General features: G+C 50.3%; 1 protein-coding gene and 1 long non-coding RNA gene across 3 annotated transcripts in view; one reads left to right on the forward strand and one right to left on the reverse strand.

Annotated features, from left to right (window-relative positions):
* Positions 1-3,398: 3,398 nt before the first annotated feature.
* LOC143837343 (uncharacterized) lies at positions 3,399-19,056 on the reverse strand. Its single transcript, XR_013230959.1, has 3 exons — positions 18,836-19,056; positions 5,220-5,342; positions 3,399-4,655 (listed from the first exon to the last, which is right to left on the reverse strand). It is a non-coding gene; the product is annotated as an uncharacterized LOC143837343 (long non-coding RNA).
* The window catches only part of FXYD1 (FXYD domain containing ion transport regulator 1), a 28,573-nt gene continuing 19,900 nt past the window's right edge, over positions 14,881-23,553 (forward strand). Inside the window, exon 1 of one of the 2 annotated variants that reach the window (XM_077337034.1) lies at positions 14,881-15,484. Coding sequence is in view for 1 of the 2 variants with exons in the window: in XM_077337033.1 (XP_077193148.1) it covers positions 19,102-19,193 (92 nt within the window). In the remaining variant the exon portion in view is untranslated. Of the gene's footprint in view, positions 15,485-19,067; positions 19,194-23,553 lie in introns of those variants that run through there. The other variant, XM_077337033.1, reaches the window with a different exon arrangement.

The following is a 23,553-nucleotide window of genomic DNA, read 5'->3' on the forward strand; positions in this document are numbered from 1 at the left end:
GAACACAATGTACGGTGTCTCCTCCTCTGCCTTTAGCTCATGTTGATTCTCTGCCTCTTTAGTACACAAACTTGCCAACCAGCTAAGCAATTCTTTTGTTGATGCAGGGAGGCCCTCTGCTGGATAAAAATCCACGTAGGCTGGCAAAACTTAAAACGGGTTTTCTAGCACTGACTTTGCGGGTGCAAACTGATTTGAAGTTCCCCAAGCCAACATGGAGGGTTATTGAGGAATTAAAGGGCCAAGACCTCGTGGTGCAGCCGATTTCAAGAGGGTTCCCACCGATCTTAGAAAGCTGCATGGGAATGTTGGCCCCTGGGTCATTTGCCAAATTTACTGTTAAATAGTCTATCCTAGAACCATTTGCTAATGTTCAGGGGGCTTGCAGTTGGGAGGAATGCTCTTGCCGCCGCCCCCCGCATAGGATGGTGAAAATTATTAACCCCCCAAAGTTACAATAATTTTAATTTTCTGGTGCCGAGTTTGCATGGGGTAACGGTTAGGAGGATCTCCAAGTGGCCAGTGCAAACCCCCGGGGTGCCATGAAGCGTACTGTTCGTTTCTTGCCTTAGTCATTGCTTTATGTGCATTCCTCACAACCTGGTTTGTGTCATGCTGCTGATGTACTGAGTCACAACCTCAGCTGAGTTCACCCCGTATCAGATCTGCAGAGAGAGAGAGAATGGGGGTGGGGGGAGAGAATCCTGAACCTTCAATATGCACCCACTCACTCACAGCAGTGTCGGGTTACCAGCTCTAGGCTGGGAAAAACCTGTAGGCTTTGGGGGTGGCCCCTGCAGAGGGTGGGGCTTGCAGAGGGGAGGGACTTCAATGGGCTATAATACCATAAAGTCCCCCTTCTAAGTGGTCGTGTTCCCCAGAGGAACTGACCTCTCTTGCCTGGAAATGAGCTGGAATTCTGTTTACTTCTCTTCCTTCCCTTCTGGCCTGGCATCTGAAGCCGTATGTTCTTGGCACACGGCGACCAACCAGCCACCCTTTCAGCTAGGGTTGCCAAACTCCAGGCGGTGACTGGAGCTGTCCTGGAATTACCACTGCAGGTGACAGAGTTACGTTTCCCTAGAGACACTGGACACTTTGAGAAGTGGCCTTGTTAGCATTATACTCCTCCCCTCCCCAAACCCAAGCCTCTCCAGGCTCCACCACCTCCATCTTCAGGAATTTTGTAACCTTGAACTGGGAGCCCTGCCTTTGGCTAGGAATGAGGTTCAGCTTTTTTGTTCCCCAAAAGGGACTTGGCCAGAGCCACCTGCTGACCCAAGGCCTGCAGGGGAAACATCTACAAAGGTTTTTTTTTAATTCTTTGACCATTCTTTGATCAACTGAGCCACCGTGATTGGAACGAAAGCTTCTGTGTCCATAAATTTTGCTGCTCTGATTTATACCAGGCCTTCCTTCTTTGACAAGGCACTGGAGACAGCTCTCCGTCCACAAAACCATTAAAAGCATCATACGGTGACCATAAAACATTAATAACATGAAAAGCAGCCTTAAATAATATAGGGAATGGTAAACCAATGTCAGCCCAATCCATCATTCAAAGGCCTTTCTGGAAGTTATATATATTTTACAGAAGGCATGGAAACATTTCCATAGATCTCATGGGACGGGGAGTTCCATAGCTGGGGGACGTTGACTGAAAAGCCCACCTGTAAGGTCCACCGGCCTCACCCTGAACAGTGCTAGCTCCTGCAGGGAGGGCTTATTTATAAAGTGTAACAAAGAAGAAGAAGAGTTGGTTCTTATATGCCACTTTTCTCTACCTGAAGGAGTCTCAAAGCAGCTTACATTCACCTTCCCTTTCCTCTCCCCACAACAGACACCCTGTGAGGGAGGTGAGGCTGAGAGAGCCCAGATATTACTGCTTGGTCAGAACAGCTTTATCAGTGCTGTGACAAGCCCAAGGTGACCTAGCAGGTTGCATGTGGGAGAGCGCAGATTCAAACCTGGATTCACAGATTAGAAGTCCACACTCCTAAATTCTACATGATACAATACGATATGATATAATAACATTTATTGTATATAGCCAAAGGCCATTACAAAACAAAATTAAAACAATATGGTACAAATAGGAATAAAACAATATTTCTCCAATATTGCATACATAATATTGTAAACATGGACTACTGAGTTACAATAAGAGGGATGAAATGGTGTATCGAGGTGGAGGCTCCTGTAAAAATCCATTAGCTCAGATCTTCCTGGCAGCCAAAGCGAAAAGTGCCACCCTATATGAGATATAGGGGTCGACATCTGATAACAGATAAGTAACCAGTACACTAAGCTGGCTCTCCTACCCCTTTGCATCCTTTCCTCTCCCCACTTTTATATCAATAGTCCCATTGTTTAATCTCCCTACCCTTTGTCAATCCCTCACTCCCTCTCTTTTTCCCATGACCCTTTTTCTGTCAATCTTCCCCCTCTCTCTTCCCCCATGTTGGCAGCAAGGAACCACAACAGGGAACCAGTTACAACCACAGCAAAGATCCAGAAGTAACTCCTCTGAATGTGTACAGACTTGGAGTAGATTTAACCCTTACAATGTATAAGTTTTGAGATTGTTCTGCAATGTGGGGGTTCCCTCAAGTTTGCAGAACTATCTGTTTATAATCAGCATGGCCCCAATGTATAGATTTAGAGATCTGCTGATGGGCCACGTTTGACTATTGGAATATGATTCACAGACCTATACACAAGGGATTTAGATAGGGATGCCAACAGATTCAGACTGGGCCACATGATGGAGATAGTTTTGGTTGCTTTGGTGGATGATCTCCAGAGACAGCTGGACCAAGGTGGATCAGCACTGCTGGTTCTTTTAGATCTCTCAGTAGTGTTTGACACAGTTGGCCATGACCTTTTTACCCAATACCTTGCCATTGCGGGTATCCAGGGAGCAGCCTTGTCCCTATTGACCTCATTTCTCTGTGAGTGGGAACTGGGGGAGAAGACATCAGATTACACACATTGGTGTGCGGTGTCCCACAGAGGTCTATCCTCTCCCCCATCTTGTTTATATCTTTATGTGCGCCCTTGTATAGTTTGTTCAGAGTTTTGGGCTGGGTTGTCCCCAGTATGCTGATGACACTCAGCTCTATCTCCTCATGGAAGGCTGACCAGAATCCTCCACACGTAAAATTGGTCTGGTGACCAACAGAGTAGACTGAAATTGAATCCAGCAACGTTGGATGTCCTATGGCTGGGCTGTGTGTGTGTGTGGAGGGGAAGGCAGCTGAGGTTGCCAGCTCCCAGTGCTGGGCCTGGTACAATTGGCTTCTACCCCATCCATGAAGAGCTTGGGAGTGCTCCTGAATGCTTTGTAATCTATGGAAAACCCAGGTAGCTTGGGTTACACAGATGGTCTTTTTTCCAGCTGTGCAAAGCTAAGCAATTGGTGCCGTATCTGTCACCTTGAGGCCTAGCCACAGTGATCCATGCAATGCTCCCCTCTAGAGTGGATGACCACCAGGCACTCTACATGGAGCTGCCCTTGAACCTACTCTGGATCCAGAATGCAGTTGTGCATGTTCTAATGAAAGCCCCTTGCTGCGCACACATCCACACAGTGTTCTGCCACTTGCACTGGCTACCAGTCGCATACCAGAGTACGTTCAAGGTTTAGACCCCACGATCTGGAACCATCGGACCTGGGAGACTGCATCCTCCCATGTACCCCAAGGAGAGTGCTACATTCCTAGGCATCCAATCTGCTGGTGGCACCAGCCAAAAACATAGCTAGTTATCACAAACAAAGACTAGGGCATTTTAAGTCCTGACCCCAACCCTCTGGAATGCCCTCCTGTTGGCAGTTCAGGGCCTGTGGTCTCTTTTGCAATTCTACAGGACCTGTACAAATATTCTCTTCCCTTGAACATAAAATAAATACACAAGCTCTGGTTTTGGAAATTCTTGGAGATTCGAAGACACTGAGGATGGTGAGTTTGGGGAGGAGGGAAACCTCAAAAGGTTATAAACCTTGGAGTCCCCCTCCAAATCAGCCATTTTCTCCAAGAGAACTGACCTCAGTTGTCTGGGATGAGGTGTAATTCCTGAAGAATCTCAAGCCCCTACTGGAGGTTGATAATTCTAGATATAAAGAGGAGTGCTCTTTTGGATTCTCCGCCTTTCCTGGTGCATGGGAGGGTGGGGGTTTGAGATACAGCCTCCAAAATGTCAGGGTAGCTCCAGGAGGCTCTTCCCTGACTCCCCACCTAATTTCAGAAATATTGGTCCAAGGGATCCATGCCTAGGTGCTCACAAAGAGGGCACCCCATCCCTCCAATATATCCTATGGGATGGACTCTGGGATATCCTATGGGATCCCCCTACTTAATTTCACAGGCGTTTGAAGACGTGGTGCTCTTCTGCAACCTTTTTGCAGGAGACGTTCAGTCCTACCAGGCCATCTTCAGCCACGGACCTCCATCTCTGTTGATCCTTTTGTGATCCAATTGATTTATTGAACCACCAACCAGCTCAGGATCAAGAGTCCAGAAGTGGCTGCCAGGAGGGCTCTTTAGAGGAGAGTCACAAAACATCTCTCGTCCAAAGACCACACTGGACTTCTCTGCCCTGCTTTCTCTCTGCACACATAGTGTAGCTGGAGTCACCATCTCTGGGTTGGGAAATACCTGGAGATATTGGGGGCAGAGCCAGAGGAACATGTTGTTTAGGGAAAGGAGGGACTACAATGGAGTACAATGCCATACAACCAACCTCCCCCCAAAACCATTTTCTCTAGGTAAACTGATCTCTGTGGACTGAAGATCCTAGGATTCCTCCAGCCACTCCCTGGAGGTTGGCAGCCCTAGGATCAGCAATTAGCATGTTGGACTAGGGCCTGAGAAGCCCCAGTTGCAATCCTGACTATATCGTGGAAGCTCAGTGGGTGGCCTTGGGCCAGTCACTTACTCTCAGCCTAACAGGGTTGCTGCAGTGAGGGTCAAAGGGAAGAATCATAGAGTCATAGAATCATAGAGTTGGAAGGGACCTCCTGGGTCATCCAGTCCAACCCCCTGCACTATGCAGGACGCTCACAACCCTATCGCTCATCCACTGTAACCTGCCACCCCCTTGACCCTTCACAGAATCAGCCTCTCCGTCAGATGGCTCTCCAGCCTCTGTTTAAAAATCTCCAAAGATGGAGAGCCCACCACCTCCTGAGGAAGCCTGTTCCACTGAGAAACCGCTCTTACTGTCAGGAACTTCTTCCGGATGCTGCTCCATCCTCTATATGGTAGCCTTTTAAATACTTTAAGGTGGTGATCAGATCCCCTCTCAGTCATCTCCTCTCCAGAGGAGGAGAGGAAAGAGCATTGCTGTGAAAAAAGCATTGGGGGGAAAGAAGGAAGGGTGTAAATAAATTAAAACGAAACATTTTTCCACGCTCCTTCTGGTCCCCTGACCTTACTACAAGAGGACTCTGGAGGCAAGGTGTCTGGTACACAGAGACAAATGTCATTCCTATAGAAAATATTGGCGCATAACTTGACTCTCTGGCTGTGTTGTCCAGCATCTAGAATGGGCCAGGATTTCTCAATAGCCTCTTCGGAACACAGGAACTGTTCTTTGAAAACCTGGCAGCTCCAGTGGGGTTGATGCCCTCTCTTCACTACAAACATGCTCAAAAGCTTTCCCCTCCATGTGACGCCCCGGCTAGCTGGCCCTGGCAGCTCAAAATGCCACGCTCTGAAGCTCAGGGCAGAGGGAAGCTCCAGCCCCCGGGGAGGACAATGGGCCCAGCTGTTTGGCCAAGGGCCCTGAGAGTGGGGATCCCCGCCTCAGCCTTGGCATTTCCCTTCACACAGCCGGGCTTTGTTCGGAAGAAGGCTTTGGGAGGGGACGGAGAAGAACCGTCAGAGCAGCCAGCAGCAGCAGAAGCAGAGTTGGTTCTTCAGAAGAAGAAGAGCCTCAAAGCAGCTTACAGTCACCTTCCCTTTCCTCTCCCCACAACAGAGGTGAGGTGAGGCTGAGAGAGCCCTGATAATACTGAAGAAGAAGAGTTGGTTCTTATATGCCACTTTTCTCTACCAGAAGAAGTCTCAAATTGGTTTATAGTCGACTTCCCGTTCCTCTCCCCACAACAGACACCCTGTGAGGGAGGGGAGGCTGAGAGAGCCCTGATAATACTGAAGAAGAAGAGTTGGTTCTTATATGCCGTTCTCTCCCTGAAAGAGTCTCAAAGCGGCTTCAATCGCAATCCCTTTCCTTCCAAATAGAGCTGCTCCCAGATAGAGTGGTCAGAACGGACTTGGACTGACCAAAGGTATGACTTAGGAATAAGGCAGATGCATGTGTTCAAGGACTAAAAGTCTGTCTGTATATTATCATATGAGAATTATGGATTTCCGCACCTGTTAAATGTAGAGAAATGCTTACCTAATGTAGTCGTTATATTCCTGCCCCTCCATATGATGTCGCCAACATCCAGCATCTGGGCTGTTACCAGCTGGTTACATCCTCCATTTTAAAGCGCAAGTGGCGGAATCTCATAGAGTGGATTCCCCAACCTATTTAGCATGAGCTACAAGAGAACAACCAGCAGGCAAGCAGCAGAGGGAAGTTATGGAGGCTCAAACATGCTAAAGGCACCTGCCTTATTCTGCCCTCGCACACACCTCCCCCTCCCTTGTTCCCAGGGATGGGAATGTCTTTTTTTAAATGTCTAATATCCTGGAGCAACGAATAGCTGGACAAGCATGCAGTCGATGCCAGAAATAAAAGAATTCTTCCCAAAAGTTGTAAAACAAAGCATGCTTCTCGAAAGTTCCACCCCCTCCAAATTCAGGAATTAGATTAATTTTTAAAAGTATCAAAAGACTCATGATTCCATAAGGGGTTGTGTTCAAAAATGCTATGCATCTATGATTATATGCATAGGCATTTAAACGGAAAAGTATGAATTATACAGAATTAGCGATCATTGCAGGGCATTTAAAGCACAGAGAAAGGGGATTGGCTGCCTGGCTTAATTGACAGGTGGAAGAGAATCGTTTGTAAAGCATGTTGCTCTCTTCCGACATTTCCAGCAGCTGATGTGGAGGGTGAGGAGCACGAAAAGGCTGCAGATGAAAGCGAGACAGCAAAAAGGTGAGGAGGGGCTCGGAGGCGCAATAATATTTAGCGCTACACCATTCAGCTGGCGTAACGCTATTTTTACCGATGTGTGGAAATACCCTGGGAATTCCCCAGAACTACGGCTTATTGCCAGACTATAGAGATCAATCTCCCTGGGGAAAATGGATGCTTTGGAGGGGCAACTCTGTGGCCTTTAAGGTCCCTGGCCTCCCCAGGCTACATCCCCAAATCTCCAGGAGTTTCCAACCTGGATCTGCAACCCCCTTCATCCTCTACCAGATGACCCTATATAAGATAGACTTGGGGTCAGCCCTTGGATCAAATCTTTCTTCCACAACTGCCAACCCTACAGGGAGAGGGGGATATTCATCACTTCCATCTCTGACAATAGGACTTTACGGCCAACCTTTTGGGACATAACACTTAAGTGGGGCCTGGGATCTCAAGTCTGCCTCTCCCCACCCCCTTCTCCAGTGGAAATGACCTGCCAACCCAGATGATGCTTCCTTGTTTTTCCCATGCCTGTTTGACATGCCTGTCTTTGTGGGTAGATATAACCTCCCGTTTCATCCCCCAGAATAACTCAGCCATGGCCAGGACAAGAATTGTGCTCTAGGACTGCTATGTCTACGGGGGTGGTGGAGAGAAAAAGAAAGATTGTTTATGACCTTCCAAGACTGCTGACCTAGGAAAACACATACACACAGGGGCCCATGCACCAGCACATGGGACAAAGAGCGTTGAAGAATACCTCCAGTTTTCCAGCCAGATGCGGGACTAGACATTTCAATGCCAAACAGAAAACCCAATCCCCTTTCCCCCTTTTGGTTGTCAAAACACAACCATGGGATACATAACTGATCATTTGACCCAGTGGATGGGGTAAGCTGAAGTCATAGAACAATAGAGTTGGAAGAGACCTCCAGGGTCATCTCAAGTGGGTTGGCAAGGGTGGAGACTTCCTACTTACCTGCGAGACTGCCTGCTTGCTTATGCCCCCCGCAGGGCTCTCCGCTCTGCGGGTATGAATTTGCTGGTTGTCCTGGGATGCCCACGGGATGTCCTCCTGGGCTCAACCCGGTCCAGGACCTTTTCAGTCCTGGCCCCAACCTGGTGGAATGGGTCCTACAAGACGGAGCTCTTCCGCCAAGCATATGGTTCAGGACAGGGTGGAAGCCCTGGCGTTTCCATCAGAGGATCCCCCCTCTTTATGGATGCCTCGCTCCCAATGGAAGACAACTGACCCTTCGGTTGAACGGGGGCAGGAGATAAGGGAGGGATGGGATCAGTTGTACTGAATAAGGGGTCGCCATCTGTACTGTACTGTACTGTTAAGGGATTTTATGGGGTTTTATCTTTTTAAATAATTTCTGTGAGCCGCCCAGAGCTGACTTGTTGGGAGGGGCGGGATAGAAATCAAATAATCAAATAAACAAACAGATAGACAAACAAACGGATGATTCATCGACTACAAAGATCCCCCAGCTTTTTTAAGCCTGTAAGCACCTTTGTGATTCTGACATACTGTGGTGAGCACAGCCACAAAATGGCTGCCCCAGGAGGTGGAGTTGGCTACAAAATGGCTACCATGTGGTGTCGTATGGCACCTGCTGCCAAAGCCACTTTAAAAAGAAAGTCTACGCAGCCAATCAAGTCTCCAGGGACCAACACCCCACTGGACCCGCTCACTTCACTTTCTAAAAACACTGGGTTGACACCAGGAGCATCATGTTGGAGGTCCCTGGCCTACCAAACATGCCCACATTCTGTCCACTATCCCACACATAAAGAAAACAATGCAATTCCAAGCCCCAGAGAGGCAGCTGCCCTGTTCTGCGGCAAGAACAAACGGGAGTCTGGCGGCACCTTCAAGATGAGCATATTTCTTTTCTTATCCCAGCACAAACTATTGCAGATCTTGCCCCACGTCATCAGAAGCAACATGGGCACATCTGTCTTTTGCCTTGATACAATTTGGACAGGAAACGGAGAGATTTGCACAAAATGATGTGATTTGGGCAGGGAAATGGAGAGATTTGTACAGAATGGCCCTGTCTAAGAGCATCTGCTGCCCAGCAGGGAAGTTCCTTCCTGCAGCTAGGGGGTGGGACTCAGCTTGTGCAGCGAAATTAATTTCCATTTCCTGGACCACCTTTGTTACAAAATCATGAGCCCCGCAAAGCTGATCGAATTGATCTAATCTAGTGGTTCTCAACCTGGGAGTCAGGGCCCCTTTAGGGGTTGAATGACCCTTTCACAGGGGTCGCAGCAGGGCGAGCAGCTTGCCTGGGGGGGGGGCGCCATCTACACAACAGCCTTGCAGGGTAGATCAAGATAGAGCGTTTGTCTGTCTGGAGCAGTGGAAAAGAGCGAGATCGGCATGGTGGGACAAGAGGCAGAACTGAACTGAGAAACCCTGGAAAAAAATGAATTTATCTACAATCATGAATGATGGATCTTCACGCCATTGGTCAGTTTCGTTTTAATTTCTGTGAAAGAACCCTTGCATAACTTTATGGCTGGGGGTCACCACAACTGTATAAAAGGGTCGCGGCATTACGAAGGTTGAGAACCACTGGTTTAAATGAAGAGCCCTGCTGGATCAGGCTGGTGGTCCATCTAGTCCAGCAACCTGTCTCACACAGCAGCCAATCAGCCTTGGAGAGCCAAAAAAAAAAGGCACTGAAGCTATGGCCTGCCCCTTGCCCTGGTATTCAGAGGTTGACTGCCTTTAGGCACCATGGCCAGTGGCCACTGATAGGCGTGACCTCTATGAATTGGTTTTGTCTCCTTTTAAAGCTATCCATTCCTGTGGCCATCACTACCTCCTCTGGCAGCACATTCCACATTTTAACAATTCTCTGTAAAGAATGGGAAAAGGCTCTTCTTGGCTTAATTACTGGACAGATTCCAAAATGGTATCGCTGTTCCTGGGAAAAGTCTCAAAAAATGGGAATCACCGAATCTTCAAATTTAACATTCACCAGATGAACTGGAATGTTTGCTCAGTTTCTTAGGAACATTTCCTAATGTTCCTTCTCAAGAACCAAGTGAGAGGTTTGTGGTGCCCTTGAGACGAACAATAGTTATAAAGGCCTAAGTTTTGGAATCCTAGAATCCTAGAGTTGGAAGGGACCATACAGGCCATCTAGTCCAACCTCCTGCTCAATGCAGAATCAGTCTAAAGCATCCAGGATAAGGATCTGCCCAGCTGCTGCTTGAAGGCTGCCAGTGAGGGGGAGGTCACCACCTCCTGAGGCAGCCTATTCCTCTGCTGAACTACTCTGACTGTGAAAATATTTTTCCTGATGATATCTACTCAGTACCATTCTACATGTAGTTTAAACTGTGGACTTAAACTACTGTGGATCCTATTCCCTGCTGCCAACAGGAACTCCTCCCCGCCCTCCTCCAAGTGACGACCTTTTAAATTCAACTTTTTTCTTCCTAAGCTCCTCCTGAAGTTCTCTATTTATCCAAATAGGCTTCTTGGATCCTCTACCCTGGCCCCTGCCACTTATCTGTCTCAGCTGGTAATAAGTAAACAAAGAAGGGTATTTACCCTTGTAAGATGCTCCATCTTGCCTTCAGCTCTTGTAGAGGGTCGCTGTAAGAACATTCCCCTTACACTGGGGCAATGTTTTTGTGGGAGTGGCGAAATTGATAAAAGAGAGCATATATTGTTCCACTGCCCTGCTTATGTAGACATTCGTAGCAACTTGATTGAGCCACTCCTTCAAAAGTTGCCAGAACAAGAGGCTGCTAAGTGATGAGTCCCCCCAGGTGACAACTCAGCTGGCTAAGTTTTGTGCTGCCGCCATAAATATCCGATGCTTGAAATTAGCATAGTTTTAAGTTCTATTTTATGATCTGTTTTAAATTGTATTATATTAAATGACCATATTCTTTTGGTCTTTTATGTATTAACTTCATATAACTTGGTCTGAACGACTGTGATCAAGTTTTGAAATTTGATCCTCTACCCATGTTTCCGTCTTGCCAGAAGAGCCAGAATTCTGGTCTACAGGATTTATTTATCTCCAGGCAGGACAATTCTGGTCCACAGGATTTATTTATCTCTAGAGCCTCTTGTGATGCAGAGTGGAAAGGCAGCAGACATGCAGTCTGAAGCTCTGCCCATGAGGATGGGAGTTCAATCCCAGCAGCCAGCTCAAGGTTGACTCAGCCTTCCATCCTTCTGAGGTCAGTGAAATGAGGACCCAGCTTGCTGGGGGGTAAACGGTAATGACTGGGGAAGGCACTGGCAAACCACCCCGTATTGAGTCTGCCATGAAAACGCTGGAGGGCGTCACCCCGAGGGTCAGACAGGACCTAGTGCTTGCACAGGGGATACCTTTACCTTTTACCTAGGCAGGACAACCTTCATCCATGCACCAGGCTGCCAGCAAAACTGCAGGGATGGAGCAAGCAGCCAAAATCAGAAGCCCTGGAAATGGACTTATCCCGCAGAACTGGCAAAATCATCCTGTATCTCATCCTTACAATGATTCCTGGAAGTTCGTGTTCGGTCCCATAGCTGGAAATGGGTTTCCCTCTGCTGGTCATGTATTAAATTACCCCATGGACACAGGGGGTGTATTGTATGAATTGAAGGCCTTTAATATTTCTAAGGTCGACTGAAATGCATAAGAGAGAATCTGTGGTGGGGATGCTGAATCTACTGATTATCCCCAGCTCGGTTCAGAAGTAAGAAGATGCTTACATAAGTAATGTTTATGCAAACTAACTACAGGTAGAAGGATTGTTTGAACACAGTCCACTCCACTAACTGTAGTTACTTAGGCCTGGTCAAGCCAGGATCTGAAAACATGCTCCATACAAAAATTAGCTTATTAGTTAGCTTATTGACCACTGTTAGCTTTAGTAGTCAAACTGCGGCCCTCCAGATGTCCATGGACTACAGTTCCCATGAGCAAACGCTTAAAACATTTAAAAGACGCTCCTGGGAAGGAAAGCTATGGCAAATCTAGACAGCATCCTAAAAAGCAGAGACATCACCCTGCCAACAAAAGTGCGTCTAGTCAAGGCTGTGGTCTTCCCAGTTGAAACATATGGCTGTGAAAGTTGGACCATAAGGAAGGCCGAGCGTCAAAGAACTGAGGCTTTTGAACTCTGGTGCTGGAGAAGACTCTTGCGAGTCCCTTGGACTGCAAGGCGAACAAACCGGTCAGTCCTAGAGGAGATCAGCCCTGCCTGCTCCTTAGAAGGCCAGATCCTGAAGATGACACTCAAATACTTTGGCCACCTCATGAGAAGGAAGGACTTCCTGGAGGAGCCTAATGCTGGGAGCGACTGAAGGCAAAAGAAGAAGGGGACGACAGAGAATGAGGTGGCTGGACGGAGTCACTGAAGCAGTCGGTGCAAACTTAAATGGACTCCAGGGAATGGTAGAGGACAGGAAGGCCTGGAGGATCATTGTCCATGGGGTCGCAATGGGTCGGACATGACTTCGCACCTAACAACAACAACAACCTAATAGGGTTGTTGTGAGGCCAAAATGGAGGAGAGGAGAACAATGGGAGCCACCTCAGGCACGCATTGGAGAGAAAGGTGGGATATAAGTGAATTAAACGGATTAAATTAAATTCAGATTAACTCAGAGCGTACAGACCCAAAAACAGGCCAGAGGCAAATGACAGCAGACTCCTGAAACGAAGGCCTCATTCACACATTCATAGTTTCGGATGGCCAACGGCAGGTTCCGATTTTGGATGTTCCATTAAGTGAAGATCTCTGTGCAAACAGAAAACTAGCACAGCCAAGGGAAGAAGGCTAAGGCCCCTGTCTTTGTGCTGATTATATAACAAAAAAAACAACAACACGGGGAGATTGAGGCACCCAAAGGGATCTCCCACTTACGGACTGAAGTTGTGCAAGACGATCTATTAATAATACTACTACCTTTATTGGTATACAGCAAAGATAAAACACATACAACTGAACGGGATGCATATAAAATTAATTTTAAAACATATTAGTTCTAGCTTGAGATGCAGCCAGACATAATCTAATAACAGGGGGAAGCACTTGTCTATTTATTTGTTTACTGCTTTTCACGCCAGTCCCAAAGTGGCTTACAACATTCTCCTCTCCTCTGTTTATAGCACTGGTTCTCAACCTGGGGCTGGGACCTCTTTGGGCAGGGGAAGTCAAACTGCGGCCTCCAGATGTCCATGGGCTACAATTCCCAAGAGCCCCCTGCCAGCGAATGCTGGCAGGGGGCTCTTGGGAATTGTAGTCCATGGACATCTGGAAGGCCGCAGTTTGACTTCCCCTGCCTCTGGGGGTTGAATGACCCTTTCACAGGGGTCGTAGCAGGGCAAGCAGCTTGGCTGGGGGGGCACCATCCACACAACAGCCTTGCGGGGTAGATCGAGATAGAGCATTCGTCTGTCGGGAGCAGCAGAAAAGAATGAGATAGTTACAGTGGGATAAGAGGCAGAACTGAACTGAAAAACCCTGGGGGGAAAACCAATTTATATACAATCATGAGCAATGGATCTTCATGCCACTGGTCAGTTTTGGTTTAATTTCTGTGAAAGAACCCTTGCATCATTTTATGGTTGGGGGTCACCACAACAGGAGGAAATGCATTAAAGGGTTGTGGCATGAGGAAGGTTGAGAACCAGTGGTTTACAGCCTTGCAAGAACCTTCCAAAGTAGGTTAAATGGAAAGTGTGTGACTGGCTCAAGTGGGGATTCGAACCTGGATTACCCATATCGAGGCCTGACATTCTGACTCCTACACCAGGCTGGCTCCCATGCTGGTTTCGGCATCTAATTGCTTCCTACCTAGAGGCCATTCATCCAACTGACCCCTTTGCTCAGAGCCCTGGAGGAAAGGCCAGCAGACGCTCTCCCTCTGTGCCCCACGGCCAGGAGACATCCTTGTGGGGCCTGCCCTAGACCTGCAGAAATAAAACGCTCTGCACATGCTCCCTCAGCCCCAAATTTCCTTAACTCAGGGGTTCTCAACCTGGGGGTCAGGACCTCTGTGGTGGTCGAATGACCCTTTTACAGGGGACGCGGCAGGGCAAGCAGCTTGGCCGGGGGGGGGGGGACACACCATCCACACCACAGCCTTGCAGGGTAGATTGAGATAAACCGTTCATCTGTCTGGAGCAGCGGAAAAGAGCAAGATCGGCATGGTTGGACAAGAGGCAGAACTGAACTGAGAAACCCCGGGAGAAAACCAATTTATATACAATCGTGAACAATGGATCTTCACGCCATTGGTCAGTTTCGGTCTAATTTCGGTGCATAATCTTATGGTTGGGGGTCACCACAATATGAGGAACTGGATTAAAGGGTCGCGGCATTAGGAAGGTGGAGAACCACTGCCTTAACACAATGGCTCCACATCTTACTTAGCAGCCCGCCCCCCTCAGACTGCACTGTACAGATGCTGAATATGAGTGGGGGTTTTGCCCAAGGCAGAAGGGTCGCCACCTTTCCACCCTGCCTGGGCACCTGTGCATTCAGCAACTGCAGAAGCAGCAGGCACTCCAAACATGACTCCTCTCCCATTATCACATCTGCTGGGGAGGGTGTGTGTGTGTGTGTGTTATCCAATGGCTTGCAAAGAGCACTGGGGACCCATCTTGTGTGTGTGTGTGCGTGGGTGTGCGTTTAACCCTTTTGCTCCCAGATAAATATCAGGCCGAGCTCCTTAGGGGAGGCAGGGTGCAAGCTGACCCGCGAACGTGTGGATGGGGCGAAGCGGCCAGTTGCGCCCGAAACACGCCAAGTTCAAGCCAAGAACGCTGCGCTGAGGCCGTCCACAAAGGGCTGGTCGCGCTGGCGGTCGCGATAACGGGGTGGAGACTGCAGACACTGAAGCCAGGCGAACCCAGGCGGACAGATCCCGGGCGAGGGAGGGAGGGCGCCGGCCAGGCCCTCTAGAAGGGCGGGCTGAAGAGGCGGCGCCCGACCGCAAGCGAGCGTCAAAACAGCTCCTCTCCGAGCCACGTTTTCCAGAAGCGCCCGATCAACAACGGGGGGCTTCGGCTCGACTCCGCAGCTTGCAGACGGGCGATCCCGGACACCCACCTGCTGCGTGGCAGCGAGCTCAGGACTCCACGCCTCCGGGACCGGCGGGCGCCTAGGTCCCCAACTCGTGCCCGCCGTTCACCCTCTCCAGATCGGCCCCCGGAGGCTGCCCCCTCCGCCCCTTCCTCTCCCCTCCGCTCCCGGGCCCGCCCTGTCGGAGCCAGCTGTGCCTCTCCCGCCCCCTCCGCCCCCTCGGGTCGGGTCCGCACGGGTTGGGCAGCGGCAGCCGCGGCCGGGATCGCCAGACGGCCGAGCCGCGCGGGGCTTCGACGGCCACGGACCGCCTCCGCCACGCGGGGGCGCACGCGGCGAGGTGAGCTCCCGGACACGCGTGGCGGGGGCGGGGGCGAGGGGAGGTGTTTGGTCCGACGTCGGGAAAGTCCTTTCGGGAGTCTGCTTCCCTCGCCCCATTTGCCAGGACGGGGCGGGCGGTGGAGAGAGAATCCCCAAAGCAAAGTTGCCCCTTGCGGCTTCTTGGCCCCTCCGTTGGAAGCTGGGGAGACTTATGGGGAAAGTCCCCAAAGGAGGCAAGAAAGTAGCTTGCAGAGCGAAGCTGGCCTAGATGCCAATCCCACCACTGAGTTCAAGGGCGAGCTTCTTTCTTATCAAGGGCCTATTCTGCACACAATAGATGATGCACTTTCAATGCCCTTTAGAAGTAGATTTTCCTATTCCGCACAGGAAAATCCAGCTGCCAAAAGCACATTGAAAGTGCATTTTCCTATGTGTGCGGAATGGGGCCAAGAAAGCAAGCAGAAGGGCGAGGGAAGCAGGAGGCAGACATCGGGCTCTCCGGTAGGGGCGGTACTCTGGGGGCTCCTGACTCCTTGGCACTGGGAAGAGAGCCTTTTCCCCAGGAAAAAGTTTTTTTTGAGGAGGGGTCATCTTGGATTTGAGCAGCATGTTCAACAGGTGGCCCTCTGAGACCGGACGTGCTGCTTTCCCCAATTAGCACATCACTTGTAGTGATGGGGAACAGCAGAAAGAAAACCCCACGAGGATCAGAGAAACCCAGCTTCGAATGCACCTTCTTCCAGGGAAGCTCGCCAGGTCACCTTAGGCCTAGCCTACCTCACAGGGTTGTTGTGAGGGTAAAACAAAGGAGAGGAGCCGTTTTGAGTCCTCACTGGGGCATGAGGAGGAGATATAAATAAATACACTTAGATGCAAAAGTTAGTAGCCTCATCATTAGGCAACCAGCTGCTCTCTGGCCAGCCTAGGGCATGCGGACTTCAAGTATCGAACTGATGACGGGAGAATCTGTGGGAACCAACTTCGGTTTTCTTCTCCAAGAAACTGGCTCCTCCTTTTCTTCATCTGAGCTCAATCTGGAAGCTCTTGTCACTGCCATAACCTGGCTGTCAAGCATGTGCAGTGCGCCTCTGAGCCTGGGGGCACCATGGCACCCCTCCCAACATCTTTTCTGGCACCCAGCAAATGTTTTTGACCAGGTAGGACTTCTGCCCTGCAAAAACCATTGGAGATTTGATTGGCAGCAGCTGCCACCCCAGTATGAAGATCTTCACCGTGTGATAGAAGGCAAGCTGGAGGCGGCCATTTTGTCACTACCTGGGTTTTCCTACAGCCATTTTTTGACAGGCATTCTATAGTTGTGCCCAACAAGCTGTGTTACACATCCAGTGTTTCTCACAAGTTCAAGCGTTTGGGGACCTTTGTTGTGACTCTTGCTCCGGTTACAGTGGGATCGGCTGTAAGAAAACCCGGGTATGTCCGTAAACACGCAAGGGCTGTGTGTTTTATTTCCCCCCTCAATCATGTATTCTGCCTTTCTATGTAAACACGTCCAGGGTGCGTGTAATGATTAGGAAAGGGACAGCAAGCTACAGTCCTGTTAAAGAAACACCAAAAAGGAAATGTGCATGAAAACCTCAAGGTCGTAATAGTCCATTTTGTCTTTTTAGAACAAATGGGTTTTGAGGCTATGCAGAAGGCCAGCGGAGATGATGCCAGTCATGCCTCCTGTGGCAGAGAGTTCCACAGTTTAAGGCTAGCAAATCAGAAGGCCGTATCGCTGGGTCGTGGCCAGCTGCATCATGGGTAGTGCAGGATTTTCCAGCTAGCTTTGCATGGGGTTTTTATTGTGCTAAGTACCAATGTATATGCACGTAAAAGGGTTCATAGCCCCAGGACATTTGGCAGCGAGCAATGCAAACAGGCAGTGGTTAACGTGCTCAACTCGGACCTAAGAGACCCAGGTTCAAATCCCTACTCTGCTTTGGCCAGCCAGCCAGCCAGTCTCAGCCTGGCATACCTGGCAGGGCTGTTGTGAGGAGAGAACGCGAAGAGCTGCTTTGGGTCTCGTTGGGGAGATAGGCAGATGAATGCACTAATTAACCAATAAATATTTTCAGTGCTTAGGCTGAACTCGCAAAAGAGCATTAGAAAGACAAGATCCCGTTAAGCACAAACAACAGGACCTTTCTTTTTAGGCAATTCCCGGAAAGTTTTCTCCAGTGTTCGGGAACTGAGGGACAGGGTGGAATCCAAATGCCACCCATCAGCTGTTTGTTCCCTCCTGTTCCTTCTTAGGAAGGACTCGGGATTGACGCTCTGTGGGGCGAGATGCCAGCGGGGCTGAGTACAAGAGATATTTATAACGCCAGCATTCTGCCACTCTTGATATATTTAGACAAGGGCTGCCAAACAGAGAGACCGGGGAGGGGGCTCATCTGAAAACAGAATATTTACCATCTCTGTTTGGTGCCCTGGAAGTCTCCCCAGATCTTCCCAAAACAAGCTGGAATGGACTAGCTGTCCAAGGGAAGCGCGTCATGATGAGAGCCTCTTTCGGCCCTAGCCTGCCCCTGCACGTGACCTTCACTCTGAAGGTCACCTACATTCTTAAGATGGCTCCCTCCCCCTCTTGCTCCTGGACCCTGGAATGATTTCTGGGAACACCTATGTGATATTGCCTCTTCTTGCAACTAAGAACAGTGGGGAGAGCTGGGTGCAGATCCCTCATCTGCCTTGGGACCTTGTCCTTGAGCCAGTCCCTATCTTCGGGTGAACCTACTCTGCAGGGTTGTTGTGAGGATAAAATGGGGGCAGGGGAGAACGCTGTTGCAAGTCGCTTTGAGTCCCCGTTGGGGAGAAGAGTAGGGTATCAACCTCTGAACAGAACAAATAAAAAGAAATATTAGACTCACAGAATCCTAGAGTTGGAAAGGGCCATATAGGCCTGCTCCAACCCTCTGCTCAATGCAGGATCAGTCTAAAGCAGGGATAGTCAAACGGAGGCCCTCCAGATGTCCATGGACTACAATTCCCACAAGCCCCTGCCAGCTTGCTGGCAGGGGCTCATGGGAATTGTAGTCCATGGACATCTGGAGGGCCGCAGTTTGACTACCCCTGGTCTAAAGCATCCAGGATAAGGATCTGTCCAGCCTCTGCTTGAAGACAGCCATTGGGGGGGAGCTCACCATGTCCTTAGGCAGCCCATCCCACTGCTGAACTACTCTGACATCCCCCCCCCCCCATATGTAGCCAGTATCATTCTCCACATAGTTTAAACCCATTACTGCAGGTATTCAATGACAACATTCGTTTTACTTCCGGAGTCCTCTTGGCTCCAGTCAAAACAACGCACAGGGTGGAGTGTCTGCTCTAGGGTTGCCAACCTCCAGGTGCGGCATGAAGATCTTACCTTCTTACACCGAGGGTGATTATAATATGGAATCGACTGCCAGAGGGTGTAGTGATGGCCACAGGCATAAACATCAAGGGGGAGCCAGGACAGTCGCCTTCCTGTCCTTCCCCTTCTTCTGTTCTGTCTACCCTCTGGTTTTTTTGCAGCACCTTCTGATCTGCAGCACAGGCTCCTCTCCCCCTCCCACGCCTGTCCGGGAGCCAAAGGAGACTGATTTAGCTCGCTTTAATCTCTCTCCACCTCAAGCCAGTGGCCTCGCCTTTATGAAGGGGTGTTTCCCTATCTGGACTCCTTCCCCCTTGCATTTTTATCTCTCTATGGACAGCAGGCACGTTCTGGAGAACAGGCTCTGGAGGTAGGCACCAGGGGTGACACAGAGCAGGGCTTTACAGCTGCCGACTCTGTGTTGGGAAATTCCTGTAGATTTGGGGGTAGAGCCTTGGGAAAGTGGGGTTTAGGGAGGAGAGGGGCCTCAGAAGGATATAACGCCATAGAGTTCGACCTTCCAAAAGAAGCCTTTTCTCCAGGGGGACTGATCTCTCTCTTCTGGAGATCAGCTGTAATTCTGAGAGTTCTCCAGGTCACGCTTGGAGGTTGGCAGTCCCGTGGGCCTTTGGGGGCTGGCCTGGCTGCCTGCAGGGGCTTCCACTCTGAGCAGAAAGCAGACGCTAACAAGGCCTTGTGTCAGAATGTTGTGGGATGGGCAGGTCAGCTGGGAATAAGGCGTGGCTGCAGGCGCACAAGAGTCAGTATTGGAATTTGGAGCTGTCACCGGAGAAGTGTAGGGAGGAACTTTTGTAGGATGTTTGAAAGGGGGCAGGATTTTTTGGAGGAAAGGAGGGAAAAAACAAGGAATGAAAGGGGGAATTAGGGAGAAACAATGATATGTTGTTTATGATGACTGCCACATCTTCCAAAACAGGTCCTGAGATGCACAATTAAAAACCTCAGAAAGAGATTGTAGTTTGCAGAGTATGGGCTGAAGTGTGGAAGAAACAGGGGACAAAACTTCCCTGACGGGGTCACCAGGTCCTTCCTGGCCACCAGCAGGGCATGGGTGGCAGGGCTGCCCAATCCAGGTTGGGAAACTCCTGTAGATGTTGGATTGGAGCTTGGGGAAGACAGGGAACTCCATGGACTACAATGCCAAGAGAGCTCCAGGGGAGCTGATCTCTGTAGTCTGGAGATGAGCTGTAATTCTGGTATATCTACTGCACGCCTCCTAGATGACTTCTAAGTTAGCAGAATAAATGAAGGGAAGGTATATTGCAAGTTACTTGAATGGATTCAAGCTGAGGAATCTGAGCACACACCAAAATTACTACTTGCATGTTTCCCAACCTGGATCTGGCTACCCCAACCCCACCGCCACTCCCTACGCCAATGGCCAGGGGGACTTGGCAATCTTACAAGGGGCTGCGTTGTAAGATTTTGGGCCAGGTCATGTTCTTCACCAATTGCCGAATACCATCGCCTGAGTAAATGAAGTGTGACTGATTTTTCTCTGGCTCATGTAATCAGATTTCACCAGCTCTGGGGAGGGACAAGGAAGCAGCCAGACCCAAACAGCTGCACCCCCGGTCCCAACCCCTGGCGATCCAATACTTGGCTGGGAGACCACTAAGAAAGTCTGGGTTTGCTATGCCATGACAGGCAACAGCAAACCAACTTCTGAATGTTTCCAGGGAGGTGTGATGCACCAGGGCCTTTTGTTTGTACACCCTTTTCCTGTAAAAACTGGAGCCCCATCTAAATGTGCTTCCGTGGCTGAGTTCGACCCTTCATTACCTGAAGCTCCTTGATGGCGGTGGGGCCATTCGGATGGACTTGGTCGTCATCATCTGGGTAGAGGTCGTGCATGAGCTAGCCAGCCTCTGTCTGGACCCCCACGACAGGATGCAGAGAGGATTAAGAATTATTGATGTGGAAACATATCTACTGCCATGCCCCCTAGAATGGAGATGAGTATGGATGTGGCGTCCGTTTGTCCCGGCCCAGGGAACACACCAGTAGATGACTGGTGGCTGGCCAGGCCCTGTGCTCAGCCACGCTCATTGCACTTCCGCTGCCCGTCTTCCACGGCCCGTCCCACCATCAGGAGGGCTCAGCACTGGCCCTGCCCAGCTGCTGGCTCTGTTGGCCGTCTTCCGTGTCCGGCCCCGCACTCCTTCCGGAATCAGTTTATTGCAGATTATGTGTTTCCACATGATCTGCAACAATCTAATTCTAAGAAAATTTTTAAGAGACAGAAAGGCCCACTGGCTCTTCCCACCAGGGCAGTCAAAGTGTACAAATTCTCAGAATTCAGTATGAGGTGTTGGTTGGAGTGTCAGAGTTTGCATGGCACCTTTGTATGGCACAATCCCCCCTTCCAAAGCAGCCCTTCCCCCCCTCCCAGATGATCTCTGTCATCTGAAGAGCAGTTGTGGTAGTGGGAGGTCCCACCTGAGGCTGGCAACTCTGTCTCAGGCAGACCCACCTAACACAATTGTTACGAGGATAAAATGGAGGGTGAGGGGAATGATATACGTCAGGGGTAGTCAAACTGCGGCCCTCCAGATGTCCATGGACTACAATTCCCAGGAGCCCCTGCCAGCATCCGCTGGCAGGGGCTCATGGGAATTGTAGTCCATGGACATCTGGAAGGCTGCAGTTTGACTACCCCTGATGTAAGTTCTTGAGGTACCAGTTGGGGAGACAGGCAGGGGATAAACGAAGCTGAGAAATGAACTCTGCACTGGCTTTTTGGCACCTGCGTACCACCTTCTACTGGTTCTGTGGACCTTTTGTCCCATTTGTGGAAGGCTGTCTGGGAGGACAGTTGGCAGTTCTGTTGCAGTGATTAAGGAGTGCCCACTAAAGGAAATACTACTTTACACAGAGAGCGACGAAGATGTGGGATTCGCTGCCGGAGCGTGTAGTGATGGCCACAGGAGCCAAGAGCTTGAAAAGGGGATGATTCATGGCGGAGAATTGTATCAGTGGCTCAGGGGCACCTCCCCATTCAGAGTCCCTTCTCCTCTGAGTCCCAGAGAGGGAAATGCCTCAGCCTCTGTGCCCTCTCATTGGCCATCCAGAGGAACCGGTTGGGCAGATGTTGAACTAGATGGACCACTGCTCTGATCCAGCAGGGCTCTGCTTATGTTCTGATGGACCTCAAAATCCAGGGCTTGAGGCCGAAACGCCCTGCTCCCCATGTACCCACCCTGTGTTCTGAGAGCACCACCCCGCAATGGCAGAACCAGCCTTGCTGGAATGAGCTCAGGCAACCAAGATTTTTCTCCCCCCAGGAATGTGCTCCCTGCTGGGGCTTGGGGTGCCGTTGCTGAGCTGCGGAGGAAAGCCAGGCTTTGCTCCTAGCTACGGGGACAAAACGGCCGAGATTAAGGAGCTGCAGAGAATGTTCCCAATGACAAAGGGCGGGTATAAATCCAGCAGGCTCTGGCCATGCATCGCCCGGGCAAATCCCTTTCTCTTGATGAAGTGGGTGTTGGATACGGCTTGTTTATTTAGTTTGTGCTTTTGTCCCCAGTGGAGGAGAGACCGAAAGCAGCTTGCAACAGCCTTCTCCCCTTCTCTGTTTTCTCAGATCTGGTGAGGTAGAATCGTAGAGTGGGAAGGGGCCGTAGAGGCCATCTAGTCCAGCCCCCTGCTCAATGCAGGATCAGCATAAAACATCCAGGATAAGGATCTGTCCAGCTGCTGCTTGAAGGCTGTCACTGAGGGGGAGTTCACCATCTCCTTAGACAGCACATCTCACTGCTGAACTAGACTCATAGAATCCTAGAGTGGGAAAGGGCTGTAGAGCAGTGGTCCCAAACCCTCGGTCCGGGGACCGGGAACGGTCCGTAGACCAGTTGATACCAGGCTGTGGATCCTCCTTGTCTACCCTGCCACTCTGCCACCAGCTCACCTTTGGTGCTCTCCGGCGGCTACCATGGCTGGGGCTCCTCCTCGGTGTGGCACTGCACAGCTGCTGCTGGCAGCGCCCCCCAGTGGGCGGCAGGAAGTCAGGGCGGGAAAGCAAGTGGAGCAGGGGCTCAGGTGGCGGAGGCAACGTCCCTCGGCAAATGACTACCCCCCCCCCCTCCGGGCCTCAGTAAAATTCTCAAGCGTTGACCGGTCCCCGGTGATAAAACAGTTGGGGACCACTGCTGTAGAGGCCATCCAGTCTAGCCCACAGCTCAATGCAGGATCAGCCTAAAGCATCCAGGATAAGTACAGGCTAAACCCAGTGAATGGCTGGGGCAAGGACTCCTAGAAGGAGCAAAAGAACAATGCAGAATGTAGTGTGCAGTATCTTCCACGGCAGATTTCAAAAAATACCTATGGAACAGATGTTAAAAACGCCAGAGAGCTCTGATCAGGCCAGCGAAGGCTTGACACCGCACCCAAGACGGTTCTCCGTGACTTCATCCAAGCTCTGTTGACAGGATGTGCCTACTTCTGCCCAGCATTGGCCTCCCAGTTAACATGGGTGATTTAGGGTTACCAGCTCTGGGTGGGGAAATACCTGGAGATCTGGGGAGCAGAGCCTTAGGAGGGTGGGGCCTGGGGAGGGGAGGGACTTCAATGGGACATAACGCTATAAGAATGCACCCTCCAAAGCTACCACAGTCTCCCCGTGGCCTGATTTCTGTCACCTGGAGATCTGTTTTCACCTCAGGAGTTCTCTGGCTACCACTAAGAGGTTGGGAAGCCTAGGTGGGGAGTCC

Source organism: Paroedura picta, chromosome 5 (assembly GCF_049243985.1).
Source record: "Paroedura picta isolate Pp20150507F chromosome 5, Ppicta_v3.0, whole genome shotgun sequence".
Lineage (NCBI taxonomy): Eukaryota > Metazoa > Chordata > Lepidosauria > Squamata > Gekkonidae > Paroedura > Paroedura picta.